The sequence below is a fragment of the Dipodomys ordii genome, unplaced genomic scaffold (genome assembly GCF_000151885.1).
Source record: "Dipodomys ordii isolate 6190 unplaced genomic scaffold, Dord_2.0 Scaffold55, whole genome shotgun sequence".
Lineage (NCBI taxonomy): Eukaryota > Metazoa > Chordata > Mammalia > Rodentia > Heteromyidae > Dipodomys > Dipodomys ordii.
Window position 1 is genome coordinate 3,756,664 of NW_012267271.1, and position 24,992 is coordinate 3,781,655.

Here is a 24,992-nt window from a genome sequence, read left to right on the forward strand (position 1 = left end):
CCACTGAGCCACCTTCCCAGCTCATGACCAGCTCCTTCTTTTTTTTTTTTTCCCAGAACTTCTTTTTTTTTTATTGTGAAAATACTGTACAGAGGGGTTACAATTACATGGGCAAGATAATGAGTACATTTCTTATCAAGCATTGTAGCCTCCTCCTTTGTTTCCCCTTCCCATCCCTTCCCATCCACCCGCCCCCCCCCCCTATCCAATCCTCCTCCTCCCCTCCCCAGAACTTCTTAACTCTGATTAGAGCCCTTGAGCAAATGCTTAAGAGCATAGACTTTGGAGCTAGGAGTCTGACAATCACCCAACCATTCCCAGCTTCAGTTCCTTCCTCTTAAAACAAACAAACAAGCATTGTAATAATATCTACTCACTTTTGAGGGTTAAAGAGCTATTATTATTATTATTATTTTATTTTTGTTGGTCATGGTGCTTGAACTCTGAGCATGGATGCTGTCCCTCAGCTCTTCAGCTCAAGGCTAGTGCTCTACCTAGCGCACTCTACCATTTGAGCCACAGTGCCAGTTAAAGCTTTTTCTGTTTATGAGGAAGCGAACCCAGGGCCTCATGCATGAGAGGCAAGCACTCTACCACTGAGCCACCTTCCCAGCCCTAAAGAGCTATTATTTGTAAAAATACTTAAGACAGTTCCTAGAAAGAGTAGGTGTTGTATAATGGCATGCCATCAATAAATTCTGTGACACTTAGTCACATGGAGGAGCTGTGGCTCTTCGTGGTTGCACAGGCATGTGATATGCCTGCTCTACCCTTAAGAGGTGTTTTACAGAGGAATAAATGGGCTCCCCAAGAGAGGGACGATGTGCTAGGTGGTTTGAGACCACTTCTGTTGGGGAAGAGTTTGAGTTTGGGTTTGGGGGATCAATCACTTCTCTTTGCTGAAAGGCAAGTGCAGAATTCCAGGGAGTGGGGTAGGTGGCTTCCTGCTGTTGGATGCTTTTCGGTCCTTGTCCTTATCTGAGACAGCATCACTTCCAATAAGCACCTAGCCACTGTTTTGCACACTTGTTTTGCACTTGAGGGAGTGCTACCACCTCCTTCTTAAGAGAGAGCTTGGCCACCATACTGCCTGACTACCCGCCAGTTCCCATCCCCCAAGGTGGGTGTGATGGGGTCAGGCTTGTTCCTTCCCATTATACAGACTCCCACATCTCTTTCCACATGTGTACATGTAATTGTACCTCCTGGTCTCCGAAGTTTTGCCTAAAGTTTGGCCATTCTCTGTTAAAACACTTTTTTCTTCTTCTATCTATTGGGCTGTTTTGGAATTCCAAGGATTTAGGCAACTGACCACTGCCTTCTTTCCACGAAGTCCTTTACTGTTAAATGTCTTAAATACAAAATATGTCTGAAGGATTAGGAAACACCCACTTTTAAAAATGAAAGTTAAGACTAGAAAGGATAAATGAAGTGAACAGATTAAAGTTACCAGTGATGAAACAAAATCCAAGCAGAAAATGAAAGGTGAGACTTGAACAGACTCATAAAGAATTCTAGAGTTGGGGCTGGGAAGGTGGCTCAGAGGTAGAGTGCTTGCCTTTCATGCATGAGGCTCTGGGATCAATTCCTCAGCACCACATAAGCAGAAAAGGTGGGAAGTGTCACTGTGGCTCAAGTGGTTAGAGCACTCGCCTTGAGCTGAAGGGCTGAGAGACAGCCCAGGCCCAGAGTTCAAGCCCCACAACCAACCAAAAAAAAAAAAGAACTCTAGAGTTGTGGTAAGCAGATAAAATTAAATAGTAGAAAGGGCAAAAGAGCTAACACTTAGATGTTGAAACAAAATCTGTATTTTAACAAAATTATGCACACTTAACACAGCTTGCTTTGCACCGCCTGCCTGTCAGTTGTTCGGTGTTACCTGTGGCAAGCGGTCACCAAGCTGACAGCACATCCATCAGAGTAAAGCTGGCCTTCACAAGGCTTAGCCTCAACCTGAAGCCTTTCTTGGCTCATTGCAGATCGCTGCTCTTTCTCTTCTCCCTTATTGGGGTCTTGAGAATACTTTCTCAATAAGTCTTTTTGCATGCAAATATGATCTTTGTAATTAAAAGTCTCTAAGGTTCAGAAGAAAATTTATCTCTAGCCTGAGCCCTATTTTGTTATTGTTTTTGCTGTTTTGGTGCTGGGGCAGCAGTAAACTCTGGTAACACCGAGGTTCGGTGGCACTGAGTAAGGAACCTTGGCTCACCTATCACAATAGCCACTTGCCCTTTTTGTCTCAGGTAGAAGACAGAGCTTTAATGTCTACTTGCTGCAAAGGTAAGCAGCCTGAAGCCAGCGTAGGGGATGACTGGTTACAAGTCTAAGTCAGGCAAACAGCAGGTGGCATGTAGGGCCCAGAGAGAGTGATGGGAAGAGCTGAGTTATTACTTACTAAGAGGAACCCCAAGGGGAGGTACCTAGCAAGAGAGGAGAGTCCTGGGCCTGCGTGGCATTCCTAGAGCAGCTTGGAGTGGGCACTGCCTGTCAATGCCAAACACATATTGTGGTAGCATCACTTCCTGTGGCATCCAGCCTCAGCAGGGCAGCTCCCTCTGCAGATGGTACTGCCCTGACCAGCCCTGACCCACTTGGCCTTCTCTCTAGCCTGGTCATAGTCTTTTAAAAACAAACAAACAAACATTGCAAAAGAGCACCTCTTGATCAGCTGTTATCTAAGATAGCTATTTATGTTTTTGTCCTAAGGCTTGAACTCAGGGTTTTTTGCTGCTTAATTGCAGATAAGAATGTCATGGACTTTCCTGCCCAGACTGGCTTCAATCTACAGTCCTCAGATCTTAACCTACAGAGTAGCTTGGATTACAGGCATGAGCCACTAGTGCCTGGCACGATTTTTTTTTTAAGGAAATAAGAAAACAGTTTATTCTGAACCAAACTTGAGTGTCTAGCCGGGGGCTGGTGCCTCACGCCTGTAATCCTAGCTACTGAGGAGGCTGAGATTTGAGGACTGTGGTTCAAAGCCAGCCCCGGCAGGAAAGTCCATTAGACTCTAATCTCCAAGTAACCATCAGAAAACTGGAAGTGGCTCTGTGGCTCAAATGGTAGAGTACTAGCCTTGAGCTAAAGAGCTGAGGGCCAGCACCTAGGCCCAATGTTTAAGCTCCATGACCTACCAAAACAAAAAAAAACAAAAAAAAAAATGAGTGTCCAAAACTTGAGAAGATGGATGCAAGTTATCCTTCACGATGTGTTGCCACTTTTTATTTTTATTTTTCCACTTCCAAGTAACAGGATTTTGTTGGTTGCTTGTCTGTCACGTAAGGTAGAAGTGAGTGAGGACATTGCTAGACATTGCTAATTGGCTTGGAAAATCACTCCAATTGAAGGAGCAGGAATGCCTCCTGCCTAACAATACTGCAAACCCTCCTTTCCCACCTTCTTCTCTTCCCACCTTCCTCACTATGTGAGCCAAGAAAGAGCAGTAGGGTCTCAAGAATTCATTTCTTAATTGATTTCATGAATAAGCCAATTTCCCACTCAGAAAGCATTTGCTGTTTATATTAGATGCGGCTGTATCCTTTTTGTCTCCCGTGTTGTCAGTCCTGGAATATTTTAGCTGGAAATTAGATGAACCAAGTATTGTGGGACAATCACAGTGATGACTATTAAATCCCACCTCCAGAAGTTCTTGACATAGCTTCCCTTACTGACTCATTACTGCCTTTTTTTCTTATATTTAAATCATCATTGTACCTTTAAACCTATATTAGCCCACCTTTTCATTATGATCACAAAACACTGGAGGATGGATAAGTTTGTAAAAGAAAATAGATTTTTGTGGCTCACAGTTCTGATCCAAAGGGTAAGGGGTTATATGGTAATGACCTTGCTGGCTGAGCCGTGTGTGTGTGTGTGTGTGTGTGTGTGTGTGTGTGTGTGTGTGTGTGTTATGTATTTGAGTCTGCATGTGAGCACACACTCTCTTCACACTCTCTTCTAGTAAAGCCACTGGGATTCAATCATGAGGGCCAACCCATAATGACTTCATTGAATCCTGATACCCTTCCCAAGGTCCTGCCTCTAAACACCAGAGTTGGCTTAATTTTCACCTTCTTGATACCTTAAAAAAAGGGATTAAATCTCAACACAGGGACCCATGCAAACCATACTGAAATGATAACAAGATCCCGCTATCTTGGCTCTGTGGGTGGTGTAACTCATTGTTGAAGGGGTATCATGGGACTTGAACTGAGCTGGGCCCGTGCCTGCTCCATGCTCCTGAGCACCACTCTGCAGGCTGGTTGTAGTGCTGCCTCAGTGGGCACCTGGGACTCAGAAGAGCCTTAGTGTCTCCTCAGTGCTTACAAAGAGGCTGCCCTTGGGGAGGGTACCAGGTCGGGCTGTGGTGGGCCTGCCTGCTTATCCGGTTCTCAGCATCTCTCCCACTTCCTTCTGCTTCAGCACAGTGCCCCAGCCTCCAGGCCCACTGATGGAGCCGCTCACCAAAGGGTCCTGTGGGAGTCAGATGGCACAGACCCTTCTGTGGAAAGCCAAGTCATCTCTCTCCTTTGGCATCCAGCCCCTTCAGACGTGGCCAACAAAAGACCCTGAACTAGAGTCCCAGGTCAACCTGTAAGTAAGTAAAAGAAGCAGCCTCTCAGCTCGGGGGTGGTAGTGGTGGTGGTATTTCCCTTGCTGATGTCTTAGCCATCTATTTAACAATATTCACTAAGTACCTACTCTGGACAGACCCTGTGTCAAGATGAGCAAATCAAATTCAGTGCCTGTCCTAAGGACTTCCATGTCCCAGGCAGCCAGCCACTTATCAAGTTATGATTTGGGAAATGTTTACAGAATGCCTTCTCTGTCAGCGTACTGGCATGCAAGAGAAAATGCCTTACCCTTGATAGACTGTCGCGGGACAGCAGTTCCCCTAGCCACCGCCAGGCAGCAGTCTGCCCCTCCCAGACCCCGCTGTCCCACAAAGAGGCTTGCTCCAACATTTGAACTTGGAGGAAGGAATAGAAAGTTCATTTGGCTGTAGACTCAGACTCTTTGCCAACAACAACAACAACAACAAAAACACTGATAGTAAGGAAATGTATGCTTTTTTCCAGACTGTTTATTTAGTGTCTACCATCCTTAATTCTTAACTGATTCCAGAGAAAGAAGGGTTGATTTGTTGGTAACCATTCAGAGTTCCAACAGTTGTGAGACAGGTGGATTTGGAAGGCAGATCTGCTCTTAGCTTTGCTTTCTTTGTGTTTCCTTGTTCTTTCCCATCTTTATCAATAGAGTCCTTCACACATAGAAAGTGCTGACTAAATATTTGTTAGGTGTAAGTTAAGAGTAATCAAGCAGAGATGCCAGCTGGATGTCTTCTACAACAAGGAAGGTGTGCCTAAAACAGTGGAAATGGAAAGAAGGAGCAGGACACTGAAAGATGTTGTGAGATTCTGCATATAGGCTCATGGGCAAAGTGGAGTGTGCAGGGTTATACATTGCAGGATTACAACTGTAGCAAATATTGAAAACCATTTAATTCAATGGCTTGAGTATATAAAATATGATATAACTACACAAATAGAATACTATGTAGCCATAAGAAAGAATGCAGGAGGTTTTTGGTAGTGATATTTCCTTAGAAAGACACTAAGACACAAGTACAGTTATTCCCACTGTCATGGGGGATGGGTTCCAGGACCCTTAACCCCTGCAGATATTGAAATCCATGGATTACATAAAACAATATAGTTTGTAAATAGCCTACACATATCTGCCCACATCATCTTATGGTTACTTATACTACCTAATACAACGTACGTGTGCTTCTGGTAGTTATTATACCATTTAGGGAATACTGGCAAGGAAAAAAGTCTGTATGTGCTCAGCACAGATGCAATTTTTAAATGTATTTTTGATCCATGGCTGGTTGAATCTGCAGATGTGGAGCCTGTAGATACAGGGGGATAACTGGTGTTTGCATAAGGAAAGGGGGAAGGTGAACACACAGTTCTCCTTTGTGAGTGCATACACCGTCTCTAGAGGATACACAGGAAGCAATCCAGGTTTCCCGTGAGGAGAGGAAATGGGGGCTGAGGGCAGGCAGAGGCAGCATCGTTTTGAAACAAGTGAATGTGTCATCCTTAGAAGAGGGAAATGCAGATGCACAGATACAACCTTGCAGCTTCAAATATGATTCTGTGGAGGGAGCCTGGTGGATGGTTAGCTGTTGACATGAGAGGGCTTAGGAGATGATTGTAACGTTGAGAGGCTGGAAAGAGCGGCAGACTTGTTAATAGTCAGGAGTGGGTCTGCTTTGGGACTTACTGTGTTTAGGGAGCTGCTTGCGTGTCCATGTACGTATGTCCACCAGTTGTTGGACTGGGAAGAAAACCCAAGCTAGAGGTTTGATGCAGAGCAGTGAGGGCCTCAGGGAGGGAGGTGACCTGAATTGCAGACAGAGCAAAGGGATCATCATTCTTCAAGGCAATGTGGAATTCAGGGTGATGTGCGGGTGGACTCTGAGGCACATGAAGAAGGCTTGCTTGTTGCTCTGTGTGACCTAAAAGCAGGTGGAAGATAGACTCACTGTCTGCAAGGACATCTTGGCCCCTTTCTGATGTTCTGGTCTCTGTTGAGGCCCTACAGGAATAACCTCCAGGTATACTGTTTGCTCTCTCGCGGGCTCCCTCTCCCTCTCTCTCTCTCTCTCTCTCTCACCATTACTAAGAATGGTAGTCCTTTGACTATTTGAGTCTTCAGTGCTTTCCAATTTTGTATTCCACAAGGACCAGCAACCCACTTGTGTTCTCTCCTCACTCTCTGTACAGCACAGCACTCTGTAAGGGCATGCTATAAATAGTCATCAGAGACTGGTGCTTTGTAATCAGTGCTTTTAACAAGCAGAAGGCCCTGTCCTGCCCTAAATTCACCTGAGTTGACACATTTCTGTGAACCCTACTTTGGCCTTGGACACAAGCTGATTGTTCTTTCTGTTGGTTAACATGTTCTTAGTTTTAATATCATTGCCTCCTCTATTTCTGTTCTCTCAGTTTATCTATTAGTCTTCTTTCTAAAGAGCCATCTCCTCTCATCACCCCAGAGTACCCTGAGTTTCATGATTTCCCTTGCTTAGGAGACACTGTCATGGGGTTGGAGGCCTGGCTCAGTTAGTAGACCACTAGCCAATGAGCCATAGCATCAGGTGCTGAGTTTGTGTTCCTGTCTTGGGCCTAAAAAAAGAGACTCTTCCAGAGTCAGAGCTGCTCAGGGAGCAAACATTTTAGGAAATCTTTCAAAAATATAGTTCGACCTTAAAAACACTATGAGCCAGGCACCTGTGGCTCACACCTGTAATCCTAGCTACTCAGGAGGCTGAGATCTGAGGATCATGGTTCAAAGCCAACCAGGACAGGAAAGTCCAAGAGACTCTTATCTCCAATAAACCCCACCAAAAAACAGAAGGGGCGCTGTGGCTCAAGTGGTAGAGTGCTTACCTTGAGCCGAAGAGCTGAGGGACAGTGCCCAGGCCCAGAGTTCAGGCCCCAAGACCGACAAAAAAAAAAAAAAAACACCATGAAAAAGTCAGTGTTTTTCTGGTAGCATAGGCTCGCCAAGTGTGCCTAGAGGAAATTAGTGCCAGGGCCAGTGTGGAGTAGATTCCAACTAGTCCACAGACTTAGATCTAACAGAGAAATTATCTAAAATGTAGCCCAGGACCTTCTCCCTCTCCTGGGTTATCTCAAGGTGAGATTCCTTCAGTTCCACAGCATTCATTTGTATGTTTAAGACTAATTTTTTCACGTGTCGGTACTACCTATGAAAGGATCCCAGCACGCCACTTTAGCTTAAGGTTTGTTTTAAGCTGAAGGCAATTGAGGACAAAGAAACAAGGAAGTTCGGCCCCTCCCTAACCCCACCCCTGTCTACTGAACGGCATGAGGGACGCTCCTCCCCTCTCCCACACCAGGAGAATGACTGTTTCCTCTGAAGACAGAAAAAGCAGCAGGTGACTCTGCCAGACAAACCTTGCAAGCAGCCCTTGTATGCCATTAGTCGCCCCAGATTCACCTTTCCATAATTTGTGCCATGTAAACAGAAGCACCGCCCCTTCCTATTTGCTGGCTTCCCCATAATTTATCACCCTTCGTGTGAAAGTAGCATATAAACCCCATGTGGATTTCCATTTATCTTCTGAGGATCCTCCAAACATGTAAAGTTAAAAATAGAACCTGGGCATTGGTGGTATATACCTGTAATCTTAGCTACTCAGGAAGCTGAGATCTGAGGATCATGTTTTGAAGCCAGCTCAGGCAGACAAGTCTGTGAGACTATTATTCCCAGATAACCACTAAAAAGCCAGACATAGAGCTGTGGCTCAAGTGGTAGAGTACTAGCATTGAGAGAAAAAAAAAATCATCAGGGACAGTGCCCCAGCTCTGAGTTCAAGCCCCAGGACTGGCATGTGCACACGCGCGCGCGCGCGCACACACACACACACACACACACACACACACACACACACAGGATTTGTATTCCTTTAACAGGTTAACATGTCTTTTGTCAGTTATATTTGCAGGGTTCAAGTGCAGGAATTAAGAGGGTAGAAGAAAAGATTTTCTTCCTTGACAACTATGTACCCAAAGTGAGAAAATTTTAGACTATAGCAAATGCTAGCTTTTTGGTTTTCCAAGGGATTTTTTTCTTCTCTGTGTGGCTGTTCAGGTGTGCAGCATGCTGATGAGGAGTGAAGATGCCCAGTGCCCCTCGTTTCAGTATTTATTGTGCTCAGACCAGACACCAGCAAGTGCTTCATGAGCTTCTTCTCATTGGGCCCCACAGGAAGGTGCCATGACTACCAGTATTTGTGGAATTAATTCATCCATCAAGCACTAGTTTACAGTTTTCAGCACTAAGGCTGGTACTTCTTGCCAAAGAGCTAGGAGTAAATTATTGATGGGTTTAGATAGAGTTTAATAAATATCAGGCAATCTCTGTGCACATGGAAGTTCTCTGAACATTTTGGTTTCGTTTTATGTTATCTCCATGTGTGTGATGTCTTAGATTTTTCTTGCTGAGCTATACTTTACATAGAATACAATGCAGGGATCTGAAGAGAATGGCTGGATGTGCTTTGACAGCTGCCATCAATCAAGTTCTCATGTCAGGAGACCCTTAAGTGTGTCACCTGTTTATTGAAGGGCACCAATCTATACACTTACCAAAGGCCAGCTTCACTGGGCACTGTCAGCTAGTGAGCTATGCTGCATGTTCACTGACATGGCTCCCACAGCATTTTCTCTGTTTGTTCTTGTTCCTGGCATTGGATTGAAATCATCTTCTTGAGATTAACCAGAGACAACACCTGCAGTATTTCCGTCTGACTCAAAAACAAAATTTCATGACTGCTTTACAGTGAAGTTCCCCTCAGCCGTCAGTGGAATGTGCCCAGGGATTGTCTCTCCAGGCCTGACCTACAGAAAGAGCATTTGGTGGTCTATGTATTGATTTTGTCCTGTCCCTTCCTGAGGCACATGCTCAGTGCCTCACTCTCCTGTGCCACTTCTGTGAAGAAGAAGACATCTAGGCCAGGTGAGGTGGCTCACACCTGTAATCCCAGCTGTGCAGGTTGCCATCAGGTGGAGGATCACTGTCCATGGCAAGCTCTGGGGAAAAGTACAGGATCCTATTTTTTAAAAAACTCAAAATGTGGGTATGTATGGGTCAAGTGATAGAGCATCTGCTTAGCAAGCACAGGACCTTGAGTTCAAAACACAGCAAACAGGAGTGGTGCTGTGGCACAAGTGGTAGAGTGCTAGCCTTGAGCTGAAGAGCTCAGGGACAGCGCCCAGGCCCAGAGTTCAAGCCCCATGATCAACAAAAAAATAATAATAATAACAAAAAGACCCAGCAAACAAAAGAAGAAACCTAGAGGACATGATGGCTCTGAGGAATTTGAAGGACTTTCCTGTACAGTAAACTTTATTTTCTGTGACTCCAAAGAGTTGGCCGTCTTGCTCGCTCGCTCCCTCATTCAACAAAACCCTCTTAAGAGCTACCTGTGTGCAGGCATTAGGTCAGACACTACAGATTCAGCCTTGACTAGAAAGAATGAGACTTCTGTTCTGATGGGAAGCAGGTGTCAGTCAAATCCCTTTTGGATTCCTAATCTTAGGGAAAGGAAGGAGAACTTTGGAGAGGACATACTTGGGGCCTATGGTGAGATGCACAGCAAGATGAAGAGAGAGACAGGAAGGCAGTGTGGCTGGAGGCCTGGAGGAGGGGGTGTGGAGCCAGACTAGACAGGTGGCCGGGGGTGTCTTAGCGATGGTGAGGAAATTAGGGGAAAATGAAAGGGTGTGGCTACAGGACCAGCTGGTGGAAATCAAACGTGATGGATTTCAACTTGTTATAGTAAAAGAAAAAAAAAAACTTATTCAGCAGGATGACTTGGAGGGCCTTAGGGCATAGTGCATTTCTTCTTATCACTAGTTGTGGGTGAGAAGTTGGAGAGTGATTTTTTTTAAGTACCCAATGGAGGATACCCTGGCACAAATAATAAGTTGAATTCTGCCTCGATCTCTAGACCTGGAAGTTCCTAGAAGTCTCTCCCTAGCTTGTGAAGGAGGCAGAGATGGGATGGCTTCCTGGAACTCTGTCGAGGAAATGCCTGTCATTGGCATCAGAGGTGAGAAGGGAGCCAGCCCGCGCCCGCGCTCCTGAGCTGGCTGTGGCAGGAGCGCTGATGGGGGCGGGGGCGGGGGCGGGGGCGGGGCTAGGAAGGATATTTTTGTTGAAATTACAGGTGCACAGATCCTACCCTGAAGATGCAAGCAGAGAGGTCTGCAGTGGGGATGAGGCATGTACATAATTGGGTGAAAAAAGTCATAAAGCAAACATGAAAGCTTTTGCAGGGAACAAGTGAGATTATATTTATGACATGGTGGTAAAGAACTTTGCAAGTCAAAATGAAGTCCTTAGTGGAAAAGATTGAAAAGAGGAACATTAGGATTTTCTACGTGCTCAAAGATACCAAGAACTCTGGAAGAAAACTTCTTGGATTAACCAAAAAAAGTGTTGGTGTTGAGAATATATAAATCCTACAAATTTATTAGGACAAAAATACCAATAAGAAACTAAAAAGGGGGCCTGGGAATGTGGCGTAGTGGTAGAGTGCTTGCCTAGCATGCATGAAGCCCTGGGTTTAATTCCTCAGTACCACACACACAGAAAAAGACAGAAATGGCATTGTAGCTCAAGTGATAAAGCACTAGCCTTGAGCAAAAGAAGCTCAGGGACAGTGCCCAGGCCCTGAGTTCAAGAGCCAGGACTGGAAAAAAAAAAAGAAGAAAGAAAAGGAAACTAAAAGGGGATGGACATAGGATTTGAAAGAGGCAGGTCATAGAAAAGAAAGACCAAATGGCCGGTAGGCATGAGAGAGGCTGTCCCTTGATCTGTCAGGGGAATATACATTTGAATCATACCTCCAGGAGGCACCCTTCACACTGGCGAACACTAATTCCTGACAGTACCGAGGGCTAGTTAGCTATGGCGCAAACAGAATGCATGAACTGCTTAGAGAAAAGTAAATTGGAACCCAAATTTGTTCCTAGATGGGGAAAGGAGCAATGCACAATAGGCCTGAGCCTATTGTTTACTTCCAGTTCCTTAGGGAAGGCAATTACTCAATGGAACACTTAACAGGGTGTTTATGATAGCATTGTTTTAAAATTGAGGCCAAGCATGGTAGTTCATGTTTGTAATCCCAGCTACTCTAGAGGCAGAAATCAAGAAGATCATAGTTCAAGGCCGGCCCAAGAAAAAAGTTAAAACCTCAGTTTTCAACCAGTAAGCTGGACATGATGGTGTGTACCTGTAATACCAGCTATGTGGAAGGAAGAGGTAGGAAGTTTGCTGTCTTAAGGCTAGCTCCGAGCAAAAGGGAGAGAACCTATCCAAAAACTAACTAATGCAAAAAGAGCTAGAGGCATGGTTTTAGTAGAATATTTGCCTACCAAGTGCAATGCCCTAAGTTCAAACCTCAGTACTGCTAACAGCTAAATAACTATACAAGTTAGAAACCAAAGGAATATCCAAGAACAGAGGAACCATGGGGACACTGTCCATGTGGTAGTGAATGAGGGCTATAGGTGTCACCAGGCACAAACATCAGAGCATGTTGCTCTACCAAAGAAGCTAGTGACAGGAAGATATGTGTGCTGGGGTTCGTCTATGGGAAACCAAGGCGTGCTGAGCAGTGCAGCATAGCATTTCTGAGTGTGTAGATAGTAGACATATGAGCACATGGTGACTGAAAATGGCAGGGAGACATCGTGCTGATCATTACTTCATTTGGTATCATTTGTTATGAAATACCTCTTTTTTTTGTGGATGTACTGTTATTTGAACTCAGGGCCTCATGCGTGCTAAGCAGGTATGCTGCCACTGGAGCTACTCTGCCAGCTCCAGTTCTGCACTGGTTAATTTTGAAATAGTGTCTCCTTTTATACCCAGGCTGACCTAGACTGTCCTCCCCCTACTTGTGCTTCCCTGTGTCACTGGAATGACTGGTGTGGATCACAATAGCCAGCCATTGTGCATCCCCTATCATGTGGGATGACAGGTGTGCACATTGCTCCTAGCCATTCCCCAGATTTTTCTTCCCAGGCTATCCTCAAACCATGATCCTCACATTCTTAGCTTCCCAAGTATTGGAGATAATAGGCCTGAGCCACTGTACGCAGCTTTGAAACCTTTCTTAACCCAAACTAGAAAAGAGTCTGAGTGATTCTGATCTGGAGTTGAGTTTGAGAACTGACGTGTAGAATCAGTGCCTCTCAGATGTCAGTGTTCAGCATGCCTGGTGGGTCTGATTAGGATGCAGGTTCTGTGTCATTAGGTCCCGAGGGATCTTCCAGCCTGTGTATCTAAACCAGCTCAGCTCCAAACACCATACACACTTCGGTGGTCCCCCAGCTAATGTGTCCGCGTACAGTTAGGAACCATCTGTGAGAACTTCTAGAACCTGGGGAGACAGGCTTTGGAGGGATTTCCCCAAAAAAGTTGAGCTCAGGTGGTTAAGGGACATGTGTAGCACCGGACAGCACATTTCTATTTAACCCTTTTTGGTCCTGCATTTACAGATCCCGTGGGAGCAGTGCTTCCCAAAGCAAACGACACTGGGTTGCAAAGCCTTGCACACCTAACCTAGCAGGAAAGTAGAAGAGTTGGGAAGGAGGGGGGCAGGAGTGAGACTTCCACTTTTCTTTAGGTGATGCCTCCTGGGTGTCCAGATGGTGGGAAAGTATGGACTCAGATTTCGTGGGTATTGGAAATGCTGCTATACAATTGACCAGCCTTGCTGTGGATAGGTGTACTTTATCTTTTTATTCCTGAGAAGTCCTGCAGACTTTTTCATATTCTCTGTGCTCTCTATGAGGTCAGAAACTGCGTGTCTCAGGTTCAACACCTGGCATACTGCCTGGCTCCTTGTAGATGCTCAGTAGCTGCTCATTGAATGACTAAAAGAGTTTTGACTCAGATGTAGACTTTTTCTGGGTGGTCCTGGGGACTGAACTCAGGGCCTTGCACTCACTCAGCTTGCTTGCTCAGATGGCACTTCACTACTTGAGCCATTCTTCCAGCTCTGCTATTTGCGGATTATTATAGGGATTAAACCTCACAGACTTTCTGCCCAAGTTGGCTTCAAACCACAATCCTCCAGATTTCAGCCTACTGAATAGCTAGGATTATAAGTGTGAGCCAAGTAGCACCCAGCAACATAGACTTTTTATTTAAACTTAAGATCATTTTTTGGGGGGTCCGGTCGTGGGGCCTGAACTCTGGGCCTGGGCACTGTCCCTCAGCTCTTCAACTCAAGGCTAGCGCTCTACCACTTGAGCCACAGCGCCACTTCCGGCTTTTTCCTTTTTGCTTATGTGGTGCTGAGGAATCGAACCCAGGGCCTCATGCATGCAAGGCAAGCGCTCTACCACTGAGCCACCTTCCCAGCCCTTAAGATCATTTTTGAGACAGTCTTATTATGTTACCCAGCCTGGCCTAGAACTCCTGGGCTCAAGTAATCTTCCTGCCTCAATCTCCCAAGTATCTGTGACTCTAGGTGTACATTACTGTACCTGGCTTTTAATTAAATTTTCTATTTTGACATAACCATGGATTCATATGTAGTTATAAGAAATAACACAGAGAAGAGTTTAGGCATAGCTGGAGTGACAGGACACTAGCAAGCCAGGGCCCTTGAGTCAGTGCCACAAGCAAAAGACAGGTGAGGACTATAGGAAGGAAGAGTCTACATACCTTTCAGGGGTTCTTTTTTTAACTACAGTGCAGTCTTCCAACCGGGAAATGGACTCTGAAAGGATTCACCAATCTTATTTCAGTTTCCCCAGTTTTCATGCAGTTTGATCTCATCTGTAGATTACGTGTCCACCAGCACAGACAAGCAGCGCACCAGCTCCATCCCCACAGGGCTCTTCCTCTTGCCCCATTATGACCTCCAGAGCCCCTTCCTGCTATCATTTGCCATCTCAAGAGTGTTATGTAAGTGGATGCCTATTGGATGTAGCCTTTGGGGGGGTCAGTCTGCACTTAGTGTTGTTCTCTGGAGATGGTGTCCACATGGCTATGGACAGCAGTTGTGTGTTCTTTTTGATTGCTGAGTAGCAGTCCATAGTGTGAGTGTTTAATTCTTGGCATTTGATAGAACACCTGGATTGCTTCCAGTTTGGCCTATTATGAATATAAACCCGCTATGAACATTTTTACACAGGTTTTTTGTGGCATAATGTTTTCATTTCTCTGACCAATTACCACCGTAACTGCATGTTTGGTTTGATAAGCAACTGCCTTTTTCCATTCCCTTGTGCATGGTAGAAGCAGTCTACTCCACCTCTGCAGTTTGCAATGATCACCACTTCTTATATTAGAGCAGCTATTCCTGGGATCTAGTAGACTCATTAGTGAAGGAAACCTTGCAGGGGACACTGTAGACCACTAACCTATCAAGAGAACCAGCACTTCCTCACAAACCTAGTGGGCACATGATTGCCATGGGAGAAATGTAATGCATAATGTTAGAGAGAAGAGGCCTAAAATGAGAGAGATAACTGACCAATGGCAAAGCTAACATCTAGTGCACCCGCAGGCAGTCAGAATATATAAGGAGAGGGGAGGGTGGGGCAGGGATAGGAGAGGGGTGGGCACACCTGGACTGGGAGCAAAGGAGAGCAGAGGTAAGCATTTGTTCCTGATTAATTTATTGGCAGTTATTTATTGAGCAATCTATGATGACAGGCACTGAGATCCATGCATGTTACAGATAAGGAAATGGGTTCCCACTGGGTCACAGAGGCAGTGAGTGGCAAGGCTGAAGCTCCAATCCAGCACTGTCTGAACACTTTGTGGTTAGTGCATCTTGCTAAGGAAGGCTAAGCAAAATGTGTCCCTTGAAACACAGCAGGGAGACAGAGAGCTGTCTGGAGAGTTCTAAGAATTGAAGGGCTGTGGTTTCCTGGATCCTTCATGCTAGAAATCTTCCTGCTTCCTTCCAACTTTCTAGTGTCTTCCATGCCTTCCAAAGAGAACAGAATTCCTCCGTGTCATCATTGGAAATTAATGTTGGGTTACATCTCTGTTTTTTGGTGTCACTTAATACCTCATCAGAAGGCAAGACAACTAGTCTTTTATGTGGCGCTAGCTCTTCTGTGCTTGCTGCTAGCACAGCCTGGACTCCCTCCAATTCGCAACCTGGAGTCAGGCAAATGTGCAGTTACAAAGCTTTCTGGCCTTCCATGGAGGATCCCTTCCATCTATCTCCTGCCACCTGCTTGCCGGGCCTGGGGCACTGCTGGGCCCTTAACACTGGGTCCCTGGGATAGGCTTCAGATTCCTGGTTCCTCTCTCAGTTCTCTCTGCTGCTCCTGGAAGAATCCTCATTGCCACCGCTGCCCTTCACCCTTCCACTAGGGCAAAGTCATTGAGGCCTTGCTGGTGGGGTCTGGCCAGTTGTGAAGGTCCACCTTGGTCCCAGGCCAGCTGGGGGAAGGCCCAAATCACTGAGTTGGGCTTCCAGGTAGGGACTGCCTGATTCCCTTGTTTTCTGAATCGGGTTCAAGAGCTTTGACTTTTAGAGGGTGTTATCCTGCTTTCCAGGAAGCTGACTTATATCATGGCAATTTGTCCAGCCTCTGCCTAGAGCTGGGACACTTTGTTTCCGTCCTAGGCCATATGTAGAGATTTAACACGGAGGTCTTCCGCTCTGTGCGTGCTTGCAAAGCATGAGCTAACATCCTCACACATTAATTTGCTAAACCAGAAGGTTTCTATTTAGAGCCTGGACCGCATGGCAAGTGGGGAGCTGGAAGCTCCCAGTTCCCGCCGGCACCTGCCTGCTTTGGGCGCTGCAATCTTGCCAGATTTTACTGTCTCTCTTCCTGTCATGGCAACGGTGGGTCCTGAGTGTTTTCTAGGTGAGGTCATCCCGCTAGACCAACACCCGTAGGAGGAGAGGTGACACTGAAGTTTCTGGAAGCTCTGTGCCAGGAAGCCTGCCGCTTGGTCCCTGGTCGTCCTTACTGTTGTAGGAGGGAGAAGGGGCGTTCTAAACCCCAGAAAGTTAGTAGTTATTTATTCTATACTCCCCTCTCCTCCTACCTCTCTCTGAAAAAACATGAGAGGAAATCATATTAATACTAGGAACTGTAATCCAAAGCTAACCCTAGTCGTTTCCATGTACTAGACATTATGCTTAGGATTTCGCTTCTTTCTAATCAAATGAAGTTGGTGGTGTTTTCAGCCATAGCTGGGAGATGTGGCTAAGAACCCGCACTGATGGCTGAAGCCATGGTCTAAAGGAGGACACTGGGCGTCTGCCAGCGACAGCACCCGAGGACTTAAGGCCTCCTTCTTCCTTACACAAGCGCTGCAGGGAGGCTTACGGGTTCCTTGGGGATTCCGGAGCCATCTGGAAGAGCAGTATTTTTCAGAGCATCATATGCAGGCCACCTGCATCAGAATTCCCTGGCTGCTGGTGGGGACCACAGATGTCCCTTAGAGGGGGCAGTCAGGAACCCGCATTCTTACAAGGCTCCCTCAGCCAGTGTGATGGAGTCAAAAGTCTGAAAATCACCACTGTGTTATGTGAGAGTATTTTCACCAACAAATCCATTACAAGTAGGCCAGAGACCCACTCTCCACACTGAGAACAATCATTTCTTTTCTACAAAGCACAAGCATAAGCTAGGAATCTTGGAGCCTGCCTGTAACCCCAGCACTGGGGAGGCCAAGCAGGATGCTTGCAGGTTGGAGGCCCAGCCTGAGCTACATAGCAGGACTCTGTCTCAAAAAGAATAACCTCCCTGCCCCCCCCACCCCCCACACACAGCCAGTCAGATCACTTGCGGTTTGTGGGCTGTCAAATGTCTGTAGGCACCCATCAAGTAGAACAGTGCAAAAGCAGCCACAGACATCATAAACAGTGGTACGCTGTTTCACAACAGGCAGAGTGGGCTGGCTTGAGCCTTGGCCTGCCATCTTCTGACACCATTATATCCCTGTGGAGTTACATCCTGCTCCAGGCACCCTGACAGCCCCTCCTGTGGAAGCGGTTCTCACAGTACCTTCTGGTCCCTATGGAGAGTGGTTGTAACAGATAAACCTTGAATCTTAGTGACTTCAAACAATGCCAGTTATTTCTCACTCATAGCTCAACCCGTGGAGGGAATTTCTAGTTGGCCATGTGGTCATTTAAGACCAGGGCTTTTTTTCCTGTTATGATTCCACCTCTCTTGGTCCTCCGAATCCCTCTGTTCATCAGTATGAAGAGGGAAGACACCACAACTTAATTATTCCAGGGAATTTTTCCCAGATAGAGAAGAAGTACCAGATCACACTGTCTGCACGTCAACAGTCAGAACACGTCATTCTTGTTTGGGGTTTCTCGATTCCTTGGGGCCCTTGGTCCCTGGAGGCTCTCCATTCTCATCGATCTTTGTTCGAATCCCATTTAGCCTTCACCATAGCTTCTCTCTTCTTTGTAAAAGCAGCAGCAACAAAAACCCAGACCTTGGGAAGATTAGCCAATAGGAACTAATACAGGCCTTCACTCTGTTTCTGTCTGGCCCCTTTCCTAAGGACTACAGCCATGGAAGATATGGCAGGTGTGACTTTCATCAACAATTTTACTGCTTTGTAATATAGAGGACCACTTTTCCAGGTTCCTTGACAGCTCCTTCCTGACCACTGACCTTGTGCCAGGTATTTTAGGTAGGTGCTGTAATTGCACCAGACCAGACACCGCCTTTCTTTTGAGTTCAGCTATAAGTAACTTGTCATCTGTGATTCTCTGAAACGGTCTTCCACATGGTCATGCAGAGACCCAGGTTTCTTCCTCCTTGAAGCTCTGTCTGCCTGGGGGTCTTAAGAGTCTGTCCATCTGGGTGGCCTCCCAGGGCATGTTCTGTACATGTTGTCTTAGCTAAGGCTCAGTTAAGTCAGAGTTACCAGTAAAGATAATCCAATAGTGCTAGGATTACTCATGGCCAGGCCTACCTATATGGAACAACTAGAGACCAGTGGCTGGACAGGGAGGACGCCAGCAGGCAGCCTGCCCTGGTTCTTCCAATGGATGCTGTCAGACATGAGCTTAGGGGACCTGGCAGATGGGCACGTGCATTGATGAACAGCATTTGTTATACTTTCCCTCTGTGTCAGGCAGTGGACTAGACATGGATTGGAAGAAGAAGCTCCGTATGGAGCCCCGGACCACCCCACTCCCCACTTGCACTGGATCTCTGGAGGGAGGGCTTTTGCAGCCCAAGAAATGCAATGGTGGGAGCCAGCAGCAAGCTCTCTCTGCACAGTACTGGCTGAAATTAGATCAGAGGGGAGAGGGCAGCAGGCATTCTCATTCAGGGGCCTTTTCAGTTGTTTTCACGGCATACTGTTTTCCCTCTGAGGTGTCTAGGGAGGTGGTTGATCTGCAAATAGAGGGCTGTCGTGTTGGCACTTGCTTCTGACTGGTGGTACCATATTTAGAGTCCCCTCTGAGATGTGGAGAGCAGTTCAGTCAGGGGCCAGAGCCTTCCCTTTCCCTGTCTCCAGCCTTCAGATCTGAACTGCGGCCAGCATTGATGGCATCAAGAGCCTGGCTGAACCCAGCCATGGGGTAAGGTCTGGGCAGACAGAGCGTCCACTCTGCCCAGCCTCTGTCCAGGCACAGGTACTCCTCTTGTGGGAAGCCATCATCTGTTGGTGTCTCGGGCCTCTGTGGAAGGATCTTAGCACTGAAACGAGGGAATGGCAGTGCCTCCAGGAGGGTTTCAAATTGAGCAGAGGGGCTGAATTTAAAAGACCAGGCTAGAACATGGAGGGCAGTTTTTAAATTCTGTTTTGGACATTTGATTTGGGAAGAAAATCATTTCACTAGGAGAAACAGGGAGGTTACCCAGGTGAGATCCAGGAGCCCCTTCCAAACTATCTTCATTGGTTTGCTACATGTTTTCAGCCAAGGGAATGAGGAGGACAAAAGGTTAAATCTCTCCTATAAGATTAATTCAGCCATCTCTCTGAAATGGTGGAGGCAGAATACCATTAGACTCTCTAATCACATTTCTCCCATGCTGTCTTTCTTGGAGCCTATCAAACAGCGTCCTGGGAGAGAGTCAGTTCTGTGGATGCTAAACATCACAGTCAGTCTCTTTCTGAACGTGCAGAGGGCCGTAATGTAGAAAATGTAGCTACTTTGTAAGGAAGGATGAAAAGGTACTGAGTGCACCTGTCTCTGCATGTTCTATTTCAAATATTTTTAATATAAGAAACATGTAATTCCTGTGCAGTTTTCTTTGCTGTTTTATTAGAGTTGATTGCATGGCATATTAGAACCAAACTTATCTAAACGTGTTTTGTGGATCTCTGTTGGCTTCATGAATATTGCTTGGGGTCTTAAATATACAAACTAGCCAATAAGAAATGTGCCTTTTGAGGATGTAGCTGTGCATTCCAGATGCAAACACAGTAACAATTTTGCCTGTTCTAATTGCTCTTTAACAACGCATGTGAGTTTTCTTATCTGAATTAAGCCTGTTTAGGTGGGGAGGGAGCAGAGGGTGGAAAGTATTAGCTGCTGCTATATTAAAAAAATATGCTCGGCTGATAGATTTTTTTTTAGCTAGTCTGTTAGTCCTGGTCTTTTAAAATATTGGCACACAAGAAAATGTTAAGATGGGGGCAGGAAGCAGGGCCTATGGGGATTTTGGAGTTCTGTCTTCTCCTTAAAATATATCATTAAATGACGCTGGATATTTTTATGTCGCATATTTGGGACAAAGAAACTCTCTTAAGCAAAAGATAATTACAAGATCTGGTTTAGCAGCTTTGTGCCTTGCCTCAAGTTACTGCAGGCTTCCATTCCCTTTGGTATTATAGAAATGAAATTATAAACCACCAGTAGCCTTGGAAATTTCAATTGATTGCAAATGACTAAATATTTAATTCAATCATTGCATATACTTCCAGGGATGACTCTGGCATTTTTCTTTTGACTGAGGGCTCCATGAAAGCCAGGCTCTGCAATGGCTGCTGGGGACTGTGTCTGTTGCAAGGAGGCTCCCCTGCAGTGAGCAGCCGGGCACTGTAAGCCTGGTCCACAGCAGCCCTGTATGCAAATGGTAGTCGGTTTTTGCAGGTTTGTGGCCAGATCGCTATGTATCATACTGATGAAGCATTTTTGTTCCAGCTCTGTCTCGGAAGACCTAGGCTGTAGACGTGGGGATTTCAGTAGGAAACATTATGGATCTGTGGAGCTGGTAAGTTTCTGCTGTCTGTTCAGTGGTGGTACATTGATTTAGCTTTAGAGACGATTGCCAAAGCTCATCAGATCTTTTGTTATGTGTACTGTTAGAGCATGTGAGTACAGTGTGAGGATTCAATTGGAATAAATATCTGTTGAAAGGCTATGATAATTTGATCATCTTTATTTGTTTCTATTGTTATATAGTTTAATCTCGTATCTTCCAGCTTACTAAAAAAATATGTTTTGGCTTGGTAATTTTTTTCTCTATTCACGGTAGACAGAATTAAATAAATTAATTTAGAAATTAAGAAAGGTAGTATTTCATTTTTATATTATCTTTTGCCTCAAAGTTTATAGATCTAATTTTCAAGATTTAAATATTGAAATACTTATTCTGATCATCTATACCTTTGCTTTCTGGATATGTGACAAGGAGTTAGAATATTTTTGAGATCTCCTTTTTCTGTTAAAATCATAGTGGTTGGACTAAATAAACAACTGTAATAGATAAAGATATTTGGAATGAAAATATCTATATTTTCCTAAGAAGGGAGATTGGAATTTGTGGTATGATTTTTAAGTGTGTTTTCATTAACAAAGGTACAATTAATTTTTAAGAGACAGAACTGTGACTGTTCTTTTTACTTGCATGGAAATTGAACAAATTTCAGGAAAATGTACTCATAAAGTCTATTTATTATTATATACCACTTAAGGGCATTAATATTTCTATTTTTTAATGAGTTGCTTGTATCCATTAGTATGGGGCCCAATTTTCCCCCATTAATAAAAGCTACATTATTACAAGGTTTCAATAGTAAAAAAATTTATACCAGAGTTGTGTACCAATAGCATTCAACTTTAATTCAAATGAATATTATGGACTTGATTGGGAACCCAGCCCAGGTCTGAGTTTCCATTTTTTTATTTTAGTTTTCTTGAAAATATAAAATAGGTTAAGAGTTCATTCTTGTTCCTAAGGAGCAATCGAGTAGATAAGATACAATATCTAAAGAATGAGTTTGAGCCACATAAAAGACACATTGATTGACTGAGTCAGTGCCTCTTCTGTGTTGGTCCCTGGTGACACTGCCTCTCCTCAAGGAGCATGTGCATGACTAACTCTGAGGGGGATCTGGAGAACAGAGGGGGAGACACACACAGAGCATGAAGAGAGGGAGCGACCTGTTCTAGCCAGTGATCTCAGGAAGTAGCTTGGAAGGCCTTGTGGAACGCTGTAGGTTGTGGGTGGATGGTAGAGAATAGACAGTAGATATGGGCAAACAGCATGATTCTTGGCAATGATGTGTTCCAACAGCAGTGAGCAAATGGTCCTGCCTCACAGAGACTGAGACAGCAGAGCTTACTAGTTACAGAGCAAATAGGCTTTGAAATCAGACAGACCTGGGTTCACAGCTCAGCTCCATGACTTGCTTCCATGCCACATAAGTTGCTTCACTTCTCGGCACCCTGGTGATACTTAAGAGCTTGTGCTCTGACATCATCCTTGTCTCATCATTCACTAGTGTGATGATCTTAAACTTCTTTCAGTCTTAATTTTCTCACCCATAGGCCAAGACATTAATATTATCTTCCCTGAAGGGTTGTTGTAAGGACTGAGACAATGGACTTAAAAGTACCTCACACATACACATCCATGTTCACCAGCTGTAATAGTGAGATGAAAATCAGTTGCAAAAGGAGGACTTCCACTGTCATGTGAAGACTTTGAACTTGGCCCAAAGTAATATGGAGCTCTTGTAATCAGCAGTTGTAGTATTTAGAGATATAACATGAGTATAAAAGTGAACTCTGGAGACATGGGCTCACAGAATATCAGAATGAGTTTTCACCAAGTTAGAGAGCAGTGGATCATAAACTCACGCAGCCATCACAGTTAACTGGAGGGCTTCTCACAGCACAGATTGCTGCTGGGCACAAGTGTCTCATGCCTGTAATCCTAGCTACTCAGAAAGCTGAGATCTGAGGATTGAAGTTCAAAGCCAGCCCAGGCAAGAAAGTCCATGAGACCCTTATCTTCAATTAACCATCCAAATCTGGAAGTGGAACTGTGGCTTAAGTGGTAGAGTACATCTTGAGTGAAAAAGCTAAGGGACAGCACCCAAGGCTCAGTACCAACACACACACACATGAAAGGTTACTATGCCCACCTACTCCCCCAGATCCAGAATTTCAAAGTCAATAATTAGCCCACAATATGGATTTCTAACAAATTTCTAGACTGCTGCTGCTTCTGTTCCAAAAACTACTCTTGAAGGCCTTCTGCCTTAAAGAATTGGATCCACCATCAGTTCCCTCTGATCTAATCAGGCAGCTTACTACCATAAATTCCTCACTTCCCTTCCCCTTCCATCTTCAAGATTTTCCTCTAGAGTCGTGTGTGTATATGTGTGTGTGTATGTATGTGTGTGTGTGTGTGTGTGTTGAGAGTTTATAGTTTATAAAGTAAAATTTAAATATATTAAAATGTTTGACAAGTGCCAGTGACTTATTCCTATAACCCCAGCTATTCAGGAAACAGATCTGGAGGCTTGTGGCAGAAAAGACTCCAGATCCAATATAACCACCAAAAAACAAGGCTGGAGATTTGGCTCAAGTGGTACAGCTGAGCAAGTAAGCTAAGCAAACATGAGGCCCCAAGTCCAAACCTAGCACTGACTTCCTATGAACAGCCTCACCAATTTGCATCAAGTATTTTTAGCTCCTTTTGGCATCTTCACATCTTTATAGCTAAAAACCTCTTTTTCACATGGTCATAATGAAATTATACATTTAATTTTGCATTCCTCTTTATTCACTTAACTATGTTTTTGGTTTTGGTTTTGTTTGTTGTGGGGCTTGAATTATGGGCCTGGGTGCTGTCTCTGAGCTCTTCAGCTCAAGGCTAGTGCTCTACCACTTTGAACAACAGCGCCACTTCCGGGTTTTGGTGGTTATTAGGAGATAAGAGTTTCACAGATTTTCCTGCCCAGGCTGGCTTTGAACTGCAATCCTAAAATCTCAGTCTCCTGAGTAGCTAAGATTACAGGCATGAGCCACCAGTGCCTAGCTTAACTATGTTTTATATACCCTAAACTATGTAGTCTTGGGTTTACCATTTTACTCTGTGCATTTATCACCCAACTTGATGATAAATGTTTATCTTTGTAACCATTTCCCTCATTTTGTAAAATGAGGTGGTTTCTAGTTTTACCATGTTAAAAATGACACATGCACTGTTGGTTGGAATGACTGAGAAAAATGAAATGAGCAGAGCTCTGGTTTTGCTAAGAATCTCTTGAAATCATGACTCTGTTTTAAAAGGGAAGTGATATTTTCACTCACCTCTGAAATATACAGAATAGACAATCTTGGTATTCGTGGGGGTTTGTTCAGGACCCTCCTTGGGTGGTGACATCTGAGGATGACATATTTGCATATAGCCTATACATCCTCTGTATACAGTAAAGCACCTCAATTATTTATGATACCTAAGTCAATGTAAATGAGATGGAACTGTGGTGACACTGTATGTTAGGAAATAATGACAAAAAACAGTCTGCACATGTTCAGTATAGACATACTTTTCCAAATGTTTTCAGTACACAGTTGGCTGAGTCAGCTGACATGGAGCCCAGGCCATAGAGAGCCAACTGTACTAGGAAATTAAAAATCAATTTGTGGGTCCTGTGCATTGACAAAGTAACCTCTCTTTACCTGAAGTGTTGAAAATTGCTGGGATCCCAGAACTCAAACTTCACAGAATACCTAAGATTCTAGAAAAATTTAAATTTAACATAAATGTTGGCTTTAGACCCATTAGCCATAAGTCCTTGTGCAGAACTAAGCTTGGCCATTCACCATAGTAGCAAAGGCAGAAAAATGAAATTCCCTAAGTACCAGTTGGGTGTAAATTTGGAGAATAAGAACTGAGAACCCCAGATCTCTGTAGCTTAATGGCAGAGCTCCTTAGCCTCCTTTCAACAAGTGTTTTCTGAAGGCAGTGTGGCAGGCAGCATGCTAGGCACAGAGAGAGAGAGAGAGAGAGAGAGAGAGAGAGAGAGGAAAACCAGCCAGCTTATCTGTTTCCATGGAGCTGACTTCAGAAAACAACTGCCTCCATTTTTGTGTCCCCAGGCTGTGACCCTCCCCGACCTCAGCTGGGCTCCCTGCCTTTGAACCAGAGCTTGCTTCATTTTGAGGAAGAGAGATGCAGTCA

The 24,992-nt window shown here is 44.8% G+C and overlaps 1 protein-coding gene across 4 annotated transcripts in view; it reads left to right on the forward strand.

Annotated features, from left to right (window-relative positions):
* Positions 1-4,450: 4,450 nt before the first annotated feature.
* Positions 4,451-24,992, forward strand: part of Garnl3 (GTPase activating Rap/RanGAP domain-like 3) — a 114,356-nt gene continuing 93,814 nt past the window's right edge. For 2 of the 4 annotated variants that reach the window (XR_001175245.1, XM_013021324.1), the window contains exon 1: positions 20,252-20,786. Coding sequence is in view for 3 of the 4 variants with exons in the window: in XM_013021324.1 (XP_012876778.1) it covers positions 20,640-20,786 (147 nt within the window). In the remaining variant the exon portion in view is untranslated. Of the gene's footprint in view, positions 4,594-19,445; positions 19,744-20,251; positions 20,787-24,992 lie in introns of those variants that run through there. The other 2 variants (XM_013021323.1, XM_013021325.1) reach the window with 2 other exon arrangements.